The 12,956-nt window shown below is 43.5% G+C and overlaps 1 protein-coding gene across 1 annotated transcript in view; it reads left to right on the top strand.

The window, feature by feature from the left end:
- RELN (reelin) overlaps positions 1 to 12,956 on the top strand; it is a gene marked incomplete at its 5' end in the record, with an annotated part of 292,461 nt that overhangs the window by 113,938 nt on the left and 165,567 nt on the right. The window contains 2 exons of the mRNA XM_083366535.1: positions 2,608 to 2,704; positions 4,533 to 4,773. Of these exons, the coding sequence (XP_083222661.1) occupies positions 2,608 to 2,704; positions 4,533 to 4,773 (338 nt within the window). The remainder of the gene's footprint in view (positions 1 to 2,607; positions 2,705 to 4,532; positions 4,774 to 12,956) is intronic.

Genomic DNA, 12,956 nt, shown 5'->3' with positions numbered 1-12,956 from the left:
TTCCGACAAGCAAAGTCAATGGGGGGAAGCCAGATTGCGCTAACAACCATGTGAATTAGCAATAGTGTTGAAAGAAAAATCTTCAGGTCCAGTCCAAGCCGGGAATAAATAAAATGGAGGCTGTTTGGAAGAGAGATTCTGTTTATTGAAGAACAGAACCAACACCATGTGGTTCTGGGACAGCTGACTTCCCACAAGAGCAGTAGCATTTATATGCCGCTTCACAGCACTCTCTAAGAGGTTTACAGAGTCAACGTATCGCCCTCAACAATCCGGGTCCTCATTTTACCGACCTCAGAAGGATGGAAGTCTGAGTCAACCTTGAGCTGGTCAGGATCGAACTCCTGGCAGTGGGCAGAGTTAGCTGGCAATGCTGCATTCTAACCACTGCACCTCCCCGGCTCTTTGCTTAACAACCAGAGCAAAAAAAATAGTCATAAAGTTATAGCAGTTATATCAGCTTCTTTGAGTGAGGGTAGCTTCCCTGCTGTCTTGAAAGAGGCGGTGGTGAGGCCCCTCCTCAAGAAGCCTGCCCTGGACCCAGCTGTATTGAACAACTTCCATCCGGTCTCCAACCTTCGCTTTCTTGCGAAGGTTGTTGAGAGTGTGGTGGCGCATCAGCTCCCTTTGGTCCTGGATGAAGCGGATTATCTAGACCCGTACCAATCGGGTTTCAGGCCCGGGCACAGCACGGAGACGGCATTGGTCGCGCTGGTGAATGATCTCTGGAGGGCTCGGGACAGGGGTCATTCCTCTGTTCTAGTCCTATTAGACCTCTCAGCGGCTTTCGATACCATCGACCATGGTATCCTGCTGCGGCGTCTCAGGGGATTGGGAGTGGGAGGCACGGTTTTACAGTGGTTCTCCTATCTCCAGGGACGCTCGCAGTCGGTGTTGACAGGGGGGCAGAGGTCGACCGCGAGGTCTCTCGTTTGTGGAGTTCCTCAGGGGTCGGTCCTCTCGCCTCTCCTGTTCAACATCTATATGAAACCGCTGGGTGAGATCATTCGTGGCTTTGGAGTTGGGTATCATCAGTACGCTGATGATACCCAGCTTTTTCTTTCCACCCCAAACCACCCCAGTGATGCCCTCACCGTGATGTCCCGTTGCCTGGAGGCGGTTCGGGTCTGGATGGGGAGGAACAGACTTCAACTCAACCCCGACAAGACCGAGTGGCTTTGCATACCTTCATCCCGGGTTTATTCGGACATTCCACCTCTCGTTATGGGGGGCGAATTATTACCCCCCGTAGATAGGGCTCGCAACTTGGGAGTCCTCCTAGATTCACGGCTCACCCTGGAAGACCATATAGGAGCTGTGACTAGGGGGGCTTTCGCCCAGGTTCGCCTGGTGCGCCAGTTGCGGCCCTATCTAAGCCGGGATGATCTATGCACGGTCACTCACGCGCTCGTGACCTCTCGCCTAGACTACTGCAACGCTCTCTACATGGGGCTTCCCTTGAGGAGCACCCGGAGGCTCCAACTGGTACAGAATGCAGCCGCGAGAGTTGTGTTGGGAGTCTCCCGATACTCCCATGTGACACCTCTGCTCCGTGAGCTGCATTGGTTACCAGTTGTCTTCCGGGTGAGATTCAAGGTGCTAGTAATGGTATTCAAAGCCCTCCATGGCATGGGGCCGGAGTACCTCAGGGAACATCTGCTGCCGGCATCAAGCGCCCTGCGCCCTGTGCGTTCCCACAGAGAGGGTCTCCTCAGGGTGCCACCGGTCAGAGAATGTCGACTGGTGGCCCCCAGGGGGAGATCCTTCGCTGTGGGCGCCCCGGAGCTATGGAACCAGCTACCGGTTGAGCTCCGGACGGCGCCCGATCTGCGCTCCTTTCGCCGCGATCTGAAAACATACTTGTTCGATCAAGCCGGCCTGGCCTGAGGGGGGATAGGTGGGGTTTTTATCACTTTTATTGGGGGTTTTATTATGTATCAATTGTATTTTAATCGGGCATGTATTTAATTATCTTTTAATTTTTGTATATTCTGTGTTTTATTCTTGCCCTGTACACCGCCCTGAGTCCTTCGGGAGAAGGGCGGTATAGAAATATTAATAAATTAAATTAAATTAAATTAAAATTGGGCGCAACTCATTTAGCTGCTTTGCTTATTGACAGAGCTTCTGGTGCCAATTATGGTCATAATCAGGGGCTACCTGTATAACTAAGATCGTCCAACGGTGATGAGGTCGGTCTTTATGCTTTAGGGACCCCGTCACGTATCGCAGTATTTCACTGTGTACCTTGGCAAGTATGGCGTGTGGCACTTCCTTTTTGCTACACCATTCCTTATGTGTGCATTTTGAGTAGGGGTTGTTTAGTAATTTATTATACCCTCTCCTGGGAAATCTACCGCAGATTATGCTGCTCTGCTGTGATTTATCTTCCCTAAGTTATTCCTAACTCAGGGAGCATGCATTATTATGCTTTTTTCCACCAACAGCAGAGGAAAACTCGCCATCAATCAAAAAAAACCAACAACCCAAAATTGAAATATGGAAAATTAAGAATGGTGGCAAGGTCTCTCTCAGAAGAAAATGCCAAAAGGAGAATGTATCACTTAACAGGGCTATAAATATTTCTATTGTTATTGTTCTCCATAGGGTCAGGGACATGCCGCTTTAGTTACTCCGATCCAGACATAATTGTCTCCTATTCGAAGAATAATTCAGAAGACTGGATTCAACTGGAGAAAATTAGGTTTGTTATAACTCTTTCTCAGCACTGTTTTTCCCTGAAATGTTTTACAAAAGTTGGCTGTTTTATTTCACTGTTGCAGTTTTGCTTGTTTTGTTTTTTAAGAGGCATGTCGTGTGTGATTTAAAGTGATAAATTTTAAACAATGCCTTTAAAATAATAAAAATACAGATTTGAATTTTCTAGACGCCTGTATTAGATGGGACACTTTAGAGAGAAGCCAAAATAGTTTTGTGGTGCAACAGGAGAATCAAACAAGTTATAAATATGCTGAATGAATGAATGAATGAATGAATGAATGAATGAATGAATGAACGAACAAACAGACTAATTAAATGGGGAGACTAGGTTTTCACTACAAATAAATTTTGTCAAGGTAATGGTTTAGAAGCTAACCAGCTTGTATAATGTGAGATGTATGATTTAATGATGGGAATGACTCAGCAAGGTTTGTGTCCCTTTAAGAGCCTTTTTATAAAATGCTGTGTTCTCTCTCTTCTGTTTCCTGCTGTAATTGTGGTTTGTTGGATCCTGCTGTATTAGCACGTGTATGTATTTTGTTCCTAGTGTACATTGTAGTTGGTGTAAGATAAAACCCCATTTAATATAGGCCACTGTTTACTGTGTTTACTCCTGGGTTATCTCGTGCAATAAGGCAGTACATTCTCTGACAAATTTCACTTCTCCAATTCTCTACCTTTATTTTGCAAAGAAGACCCAATCAATCTTCTATTCTTCTAGATAGTCTAACAAGAGAATTGTGATAACATGGATAATACAGATAGTCCTGTACTATCTCGCAAGTCCCATAGAAATCAAACAGGCTGTCACAGCTCCAGTGCTGAACAATGAAGTGGAACAGGGTGAAGAAACAGCCAGTCCTACAGTGGTGGTTTGCTCTCTGAGAAACCAAGTTTCTACCACGATCGTGGCTTCTCGGGCTTACTCTTCCTCCAAAGAGGAAGAGCAAAATTTTAGTTCTTTCCCCAACTTTTGCTTGAATCTAAACAGGGGTCTTCAAATTGGGCAACTTGTAAGACTTGTGGACTTCAACTCCCAGAATTCCTCAGCCAGCCTGGGAATTCTATGGGACTCACAAGATTCTTCCTTGCAGAATTTAGCCCAGGGCAAGCTTTCATAGTTCTAAGGTAAATTCAAGTAGTCCTCAACTTACAACTGTTTGCATAATGACCATTCAAAGTTACAACCGCATGGGGAAAAGTGACCTGTGGTGGTTTTTCACACTTACACCGTTGTAGCATTCCCACAGTCATGTGTTCAAACTGGCAGGAACTTGGCGTCCATTTTGGCGTCCATTTTGCCATTAGCTTCAGAATCAGAATAACAGAGTTGGAAGGGACCTTGTAGGTCATCTAGTCCAACCCCCACACACCCAAGCAGGAGACCCTCCTCTGTCAAAGCAAAAGCCAGATTCACTTAACAACTGCGTTACTAACTTAACAACTTCAGAGATCCACTTAACCACCGTGGGAAGAAAGGTCAGAAAATGGGGCCAAACTCACTTAACCACTGTCTCACTTAGCAACCGAAGTTTTGTGCTCCCAAGTTGAGGACTTCCCCCTGTAAAATTCTCGAGTGTTTTACAAATTACTTTTAGGACATGTTTTTGCAGCCATGCAATTGGCAATTTTCGTTTTAATTTCAACAAAGGTTGCCAGGTTAACTCGTTGCCTAGAATTGAACTGTTTTGGTGGGAAAAAACAGGATGTCTTGATGATCAAATTATGAACTTTCTTTGCTTGTCACGGCTCTGTCAGCAACTAAAAAATAATAATTAATACTATTCATTTTGCCCACCCCTGTCATACAGAGCACCTTCTAACGTCAGCACCATAATACACATTCTGTATCTCCCGGAAGACGCCAAAGGAGAAAATGTTCAATTTCAGTGGAAGCAGGAATATGTACATGTGGGTGACGTGTACGAATCCTGCTGGGCCTTGGACAACATATTGATCATCAACGCAGCTCACAGACAGGTTGTTTTAGAAGACGCACTTGATCCTGTGGACACCGGAAATTGGCTGTTTTTCCCCGGAGCCACTATTAAGGTTTGCTTAATTTTGATTTCTAATTTGCAATTAGCTTGACTCCATGAAGCATTGGATTCTCTCCTGAGAAAGAAACCCCTGCTTGAGACGAAATTAAAAAAAAAAAAAAAAAAGGAGATACGTCTCCTCTAATTATTTCATTTTTGCCACCTGTCCCCGCACGGCGTAGCTTGGAATGTTGCATATGGGATTATCAAATGGAAATTTATATCTACAGAGGAACACTCTGTGTGGCAAAGCAGTCAAGAATTATTAAACGTTATGCGTTTTCTAAATATTCTTCTCTGCTCCCTAACAAATATGGTGTTGATTATGGGTGTCCCATTGCTTAGCCGTTCTGTTTTCATAAGATGTCATAATCAAGCTGTGATGTTTTTATTATTACACTTAATTAATAAGCCTGAGTAGAACTTCAGATCTGATTCTAACAACGTGCTTCGAAGCGTATGGGATCATGAAATTAACACCTGGCTACAACATTTTAAAAAGGACACGGTGGCTCAGTGGGTTAGGGCGCTGAGCTTGTCTATCAGAAGGTCGGCAGTTTGGCGGGTCGAATCCCGAGTGCCGCGTAACAGAGTGAGCGCCTGTTACTCGTCCCAGCTTCTGCCAACCTAGCAGTTCGAAAGCATGTAAAAATGCAAGTAGAAAAATAAGAACCACTACGGTGGGAAGGTAACAGCGTTCCGTGCGCCTTTGGTGTCTAGTCATGCCGGCCACATGACCACGGAGACGTCCTCAGACAAGCGCTGGCTCTTCGGCTTTGAAACGGAGATGAGCACCGGCCCCTAGAGTCGGAAACGACTAGCACGCATGTGCAGGGGAACCTTTACCTTTACCTTTACGACATTTTAAAGCAGCTATATCATTTCGATGCATCACATGGCTGTTCCCTTCAACTCCCCCATGATCCAGGAACAGACACGGTTGTTTTAAAAAGTTGCAGGTGTTCCTAGCCATGTTTTGGAATCAAACCCCAAACACTAAACAGCGCATTAGTTAATAAAAGATACCCTGGAGTTTCGGCTCCAGAGTCATACCAAGCAGCTTACTTAATAAAAGTAGCAAATATAAAATAAGAAAACAATCAAAGGAAATTGGCATACAGGATCACGATAAAAAAGACGAAAAACTTACCTTAGCAAGCAGCACCATCGCTATTTGGACCATTTTTGTTGATAGACAATATTAGCAACCAGAAATTTTAGAGGTCTGTAAATGCACATGCTGGTTATATAATCTACTTCGGGTATATTCATAAGTACAGGTAATCCTCAACTTATGAGGGCATTTGTGCCCCAAATTTCCGTTGCTAAGTAAGACATTTGTTAAGTGAATTTTGGCCCATTTTACGACCTTTCTTGCCAGAGTTTTTAAGCAAAATCACTGTAGCTATTAAGTTAATAACAGGGCTATTAAGCAAATCTAGCTTCCCCCCATTGACTTTGTTTTTCAGAAGGCCCAAAAGGGGATATAACAACAACAACAACAACAGCAATAATAATGATAATGATAAAGTTCAATTACTCTGGGACTTTAGAAATCTCAGCAGCAACGTTTGGTAAAAAAAAAAAAAAAGGCCGCCAAAGTGAAGAAATCCTCAAGCAGAGTTTTGCTCATGTTATTTTTGAAGCTCAAAATGGAAGACCTAAAGTCTGTAGATATTCTCAACCGTCTAATTCCTGCTTGTCCAAAATCTGTTTGCTTTTGTTTGTTTGTTTACAAAAAGCAACCGATGTTTTCTTTGAAAGCGTTTCGCTTCTCCTCCAAGAAGCTTCTGCAGTTGTGAAGAGAACTGAAGAAGCTTCCTGGATGAGAAGTGAAATGTTTTCAAGGGGGGGAAAAAACCCAGAGAATCCAGTTGCCTTTTGAAAAGCACCCTGTCTTCTGACTCATGAATAGCATACCTAGTAATTTCACTGTTTCTTTTCCACATGGAAATTGGTTAAGATATGTCTCCTAATGAAGTGTAGGTGGTTGTGTATTTTTTAAAAAAAAACATATACGTAGGGCCTTATAAAGATTCTTTAATGACACCGACCATATTTTTGGCAAGTCGGAGAACACAGGTGTGTCCTATAATTATTATTATTATTATTATTATTATTATTATTATTATTATTATTATTATTATTATTATTATTATTATTATTATTAATTTTATTTGTATACCGCCCTTCTCCCGAAGGACTCAGGGCGGTGAACAGGGCAATACATATTAAAAAAAACAAGATACAAAAATTAAAAATGATTAAACAAAATGCCCACGAATAAGTTAAAACACATTAAAAAGTAGGTTAAAACACATTAATAAAACCCAACCCCATCCCATCAGGCCAGGCCAGCTTGTTCGAAAAGGTAGGTTTTGAGATTGCGCCAGAAGGAGAGGAGGTCAGGCGCCATCTGGAGCTCGACTGGAAGATGGTTCCATAAATCCGGCGCGCCCACAAAGAACGTTCTCCCCCTTGGGGTCACCAGTCGGCATTCTTTGACCGGTGGCACCCTGAGGAGGCCCTCTCTGGGGGAGCGCACTGGGCGGAGGGAAGTTGACGCCGGCCGCAGGTGCTCCCCAAGGTATTCTGGACCCATGCCATGTAGGGCTTTGTAGGTCATTACCAACACCTTGAACCTCACCCGGAAGACAACTGGAAGCCAATGCAGCTCGCGGAGCAGAGGTGTAACATGGGAGTGTCGGGAAACTCCCAACACAACTCTCGCGGCTGCATTCTGTACCAGCTGGAGCCTCCGAGTGGTCTTCAAGGGTAGCCCCATGTAGAGAGCGTTGCAGTAGTCCAGACGAGAGGTCACGAGGGCGTGAGTGACCGTACGTAAGGCATCCCGGTCTAGATAGGGCCGCAACTGGCGCACCAGGCGAACCTGGGCGAAGGCCCCCCTAGTCACAGCTACTATATGGTCTTCTAGAGAAAGCTGTGAATAATGCAACTAGTATGGATTTTTTTTTCTTTCTCTCTCTCTCTCTAAAATTTTTTACAGCGTGGTGTCTGAACAGTCCTTCCATCACAATATGCTTTTGAAACGTTCCCAAATTACGGATACAAATATCTAAACCTGTGTTGAAATATTTAGCATGCAATCTGGAAATGCAGTTTTGCCAGCCCTGCCTATCCCTATAATTACGCTGGCTAAATTCTTTTCTAATATCTTTGTTCTATGGAGGAATCTCTCTTAATGGAATATACATGTATAATCGGCAACGCTTTACGTTGTTTAATTGGTTTACTCTTGTTCCACCGTTGCATGCATCTTTGATTAAGGCTTACATCAAAAGTGGGTGAATTAGAGCTTAGATATGTACTGAAGTTCTCATAAAATGCTTGTTAATATTCTCTTTCAAAACCAACAAAGGGTGAATTATCTATCCATTAGGACAGTGCATTAGTTGATTTATCTTTCATTCTCTCTCTCTCTCTCTTTCTCTCTTTCATTCTCTCTCTCTCTCTTTTTCTCTCTCTCTCTCTCTTTCTCTTTCTCCTCTCTCTCTCTCTCTCTCTCTTTCTTTCTTTCTCTAGATATGTACTGAAGTTCTCATAAAATGCTTGTTAATATTCTCTTTCAAAACCAACAAAGGGTGAAGTATCTATCCATTAGGACAGTGCATTAGTTGATTAATCTTTCATTCTCTCTCTCTCTCTTTCTCTCTCTCTTTCTTTCTCTCTCTCTCTCTCTCTTTCTCTTTCTCCTCTCTCTCTCTTTCTTTCTTTCTCTCTCTTTCTCTCTCTCTCTCTCTTGTCTCTTTTTTCTCTCTCTCTTTCTCCATAGACTTTTAGAAAGTAAATTCTATTTGTCAACCTAATCCCCATCTGACATTTATTCCCATTACGCTTCATGCCGTATGGAGCTAGGCATGTGTTTTTGAAAATAGAAACCATATACTCTAGTATTATTATATATTATATACTAGATTTCTAACCATGAAAACCAGCTTAGTGACCTTGGGCCCCCCTCTCTCAGTCCAAGCCACCTCTCAAGGTTATTATGGGGAAACTAAGAGGAGGAATGTTTGATATCTTTGTCACCTTGAGTTAACAGAACAGATAAGAGAATAGCAAAGTCAGAAGGGACCCTGGAGGTCATCTAGTCCAACCCCCTGCTCAAGCAGGAAAGCCTATCCCATTACAGACAAATGGCTGTCCAATTTCTTCTTAAAAACCTCCAGTGTTGGAGCATTCGCAACTTCTGTGACAAGTTTGTTTGCCAAAAATAATAAAAAGGCAGGATGCAAACGAAATAAATAAATGAACATAGTTATTTTATTTTGGTAGTAGAGTTCTGTAATGCAAGGATTCTACGTTCTTTGATAAGGAAAAATCAACTTATATAAAGCTGCAAAATGGATTAAATCTTTGGATGGCTATTTCTCAAGGGCCTATGAATTTATACTCAGCTCCTGATGATTAAATAAACATCTTTGGTTTTGATTTTTTTTTACTTTTATTTTTTTGAAAAGTGATTTGCTCATGGGATGATCTTCTGGGATTTCGTAAAAATTGCCTGCTCAAATATTAATTGGATCTGCTTAACTGTTCAAGATCACCCAATGTTAACTAGTTGTTCACTATCACAACTTCTATATAACAGTCAAAAGTAATTAAACCTTTCATCTTTGCTGAGTAAAGAGCAGCTTTAATCCTAGTTGTATGTTTCTTTTAATTATGAAAAAGCCTGAATTATTCACTTTGTATTTCAACCTTGTAACCCATTTATTTTTTAAAAAAAAACAGCAATTACTGTTAAATATATAACTGTAAATGCATTAAGGTGTATCACAACTCTCCATCAATCTGCCATCAGATTTACAATGCAATATTATAATTATAATTCAGGAATTATTCCTTGCTTTCAGCAGGGTAATGTTCAAATAGGCGGATTTCGAATTGCAGTCTCAAAATAAAAAGAGTGTGTGTGGGGGGGGAATTATAATTTGTTCCTAGCGATGCATAATATTGAATTCATGTTTGTGCACGCAATAACCTTTTTAATTAATATTTTTTTCCATCTTCATTTTTCTTTCCTCCTATTTAATCGGTTTGCAGGGCATGGGTTTTAATTAAAAACCTCTCTAAGAACGATCAGAAGTGGTTAAAAACAATCATTTAATATACGACAGTGATTATGAACTTGAGTGCAATTGAAGCACGCCACTTGGTTTGTAGCAAACAATAGTCTAACTTGCATTTTGAAAAGGCACTTTCTGAAGCTGATGCAACCGCTCTGGCTGGGATTTTGTTGTTGTTGTTGTTTTTTTAAAAAAAATTGCTTTTCCAGCTGGGTGGCTGAATGACAACTTCTTAATGGAGAAAATTGATGACTCTCCATTAAAGTAAAGGCACAAGTGCGCCGAACAGATGATTTTTTTCCATTCCGACACCAGCCTGTTGCAAACTGGCATTGCCCACATGCTGGACTCGCTCATCCCAAAATAACCTGAGTTGTGTGTTTGTTTGTTTTTTTTAAAAAAACAAAACTTCGTGAAGCTCTGATTGTCTGAAAAAAATATATTCGTGTCCATTATTTCACTGACGAACCTTTTGAGAAAAAAGTGGAGATAAAATTAAATATGGGTATAGGCGACAACCAACCTTCCAGAAGTGGAAGGGAGAATTCCACTTAAAGATGTGAGCCATCACCTAATCTTCGAATTGAGTAAGCTAAAGGATCTAGTCCAGATTCAACCAGTTTTAAGCATCTTGAAGCTGCAGACTGAAAGGCTATATTTAATAAATAGAAAATGGCGCGTGGCTTTACAGTCGCGCTTATTAAAGAAATTTCAAATTTGAGATGGAATCAATGAAGGGATGAACTTTGTATCTCCCTCAACACCTAAAGAGGAGGAGGAGGAGGAGGAGAGGAGGGGAGGAAGAAAAGAAGGAGGAGAAGGAGAAGGAGAGGAGGACAAGGAGGAGGAAGAGGAGGAGGAGGAGTTAATACCACTTTACAATGCCTTGTATGTTGGTGGAAAAAGGCTAACAAAATTGTGGGACTATGCTTTGATGTCCAAGCTAAGTTTGTATCTTAAAAGTAAATCTGTTGCAGAATTAAATTCAGTTTGCTTTACAATTTGAGGAACACATTTGTATCACACCCAAGATGTTGGTTTCTCATTGCAAAAAATGTTTCAGCTTCATAGGGTTTTTATTTATATATATATATATATATATATATATATATATATAAAATAAATGAAATTCAATGGTGAAAAAAGTAAGGTCCTACATTTAGGCAGGAAAAATCAAATGCACAGGTATAGTATAGGTGGTACCTTTCTCAATAATTTAATTTAATTTAATTTAATAACATTTATATACCGCCCTTCTCCCTGAGGACTCAGGGCGGTTCACAGGGCAGAATAAAATAGCCAATACAAACATTAAAAGGTGATTAAACAATTGCCCTAATTAAAAACAATAGAAGTACAGTTCTAAAAAACCCCGAGATAAAATTAAAAGACCAAAAATAAAACAACCCCACCGATCCCCATCAGGCTAGGCCAGCTTGTACAAACAAAAATGTCTTGAGATCGCGACGAAAGGAGCGAAGATCGGGCGCCATCCGGAGCTCTACCGGTAGCTGATTCCACAGCTCCGGAGCGCCCACAGAGAAGGATCTCCCCCTGGGGGCCACCAATCGACATTCTCTGATCGGTGGCACCCTGAGGAGGCCCTCTCTGTGGGAACGCACAGGGCGCAGGGAGCTTGATGCCGGCAGCAGATGTTCCCTAAGGTACTCCGGCCCCATGCCATGGAGGGCTTTAAACACCGTTACCAGTACCTTGAATCTCACCCGGAAGACAACTGGCAACCAATGCATCTCACGGAGCAGAGGTGTAACGTGGGAGTATCGGGAGACTCCCAACACCACTCTCGCGGCTGCATTCTGTACCAGTTGGAGCTTCCGGGTGGTCCTCAAGGGCAGCCCCATGTAGAGAGCGTTGCAGTAGTCCAGACGAGAGGACACGAGCGCATGAGTGACCGTGCACAAATCATCCCGGCTAAGATAGGGCCGCAACTGGCGCACCAGGCGAACCTGGGCGAAGGCCCCCCTAGTCACAGCTCCTATGTGGTCTTCTAAGGTGAGCCGTGAATCTAGGAGGACTCCCAAGTTGCGAGCCCTATCTACGGGGGGTAATAGTTCACCCCCCATAGCCAGAGGTGGAATGTCCGAATAAACCCGGGATGAAGGTATGCAAAGCCACTCAGTCTTGTCGGGGTTGAGTTGAAGTCTGTTCCTCCCCATCCAGACCCGAACCGCCTCCAGGCAACGGGACATCACGTTGAGGGCATCACTGGGGTGGTTTGGGGTCGAAAAGAAAAGTTGGGTATCATCAGCGTACTGATGATACCCAACTCCAAAGCCACGAATGATCTCACCCAGCGGCTTCATGTAGATGTTGAACAGGAGAGGCGAGAGGACCGACCCCTGAGGAACTCCACAAATGAGAGACCTCGCGGTCGACCTCTGCCCCCCTGCCAACACCGACTGCGAACGTCCCAAGAGATAGGAGGAGAACCACTGTAAAACTGTGCCTCCCACTCCCAATCCCCTGAGACGCCGCAGCAAGATACCATGGTCGATGGTATCGAAAGCCGCCGAGAGGTCTAATAGGACTAGAACAGAGGAATGCCCTCTGTCCCGAGCCCTCCAGAGATCATTCACCAGCGCGACCAATGCCGTCTCCGTGCTGTGCCCGGGCCTGAAACCCGATTGGTAAGGGTCTAGATAATCCGCTTCATCCAGGACCAGAGGGAGCTGATGCGCCACCACACTCTCAACAACCTTCGCAAGAAAGCGGAGGTTGGAGACAGGACGAAAGTTGTTCAATACAGCTGGGTCCAGGGCAGGCTTCTTGAGGAGAGGCCTCACCACCGCCTCCTTCAAGACGGCGGGGAAGATACCCTCACTCAAAGAAGCCGATATAACTGCCTGGAACCAGCTGCGTGTCCTCTCCCGGGCTGCATAGACCAGCCAGGAAGGGCACGGGTCCAATAAACATGTGGTGGTGCTCAGCCTCCCCATGATCCTGTCCACTTCCTCCGGAGTCACAGAATCAAACTCCTCCCAGGTGATATCGACAAGACCACCCGTGTCCTGATCGTCAGACTCTGCCCAGTCAGAGTCCAGACCGGTCCGAATCCGAGCGATTTTGTCCGACAGATGTTGGTTAA

Source organism: Vipera ursinii, assembly GCF_947247035.1.
Source record: "Vipera ursinii genome assembly, chromosome: 6".
NCBI lineage: Eukaryota > Metazoa > Chordata > Lepidosauria > Squamata > Viperidae > Vipera > Vipera ursinii.
This window is presented reverse-complemented; position numbering and strand designations above follow the sequence as displayed.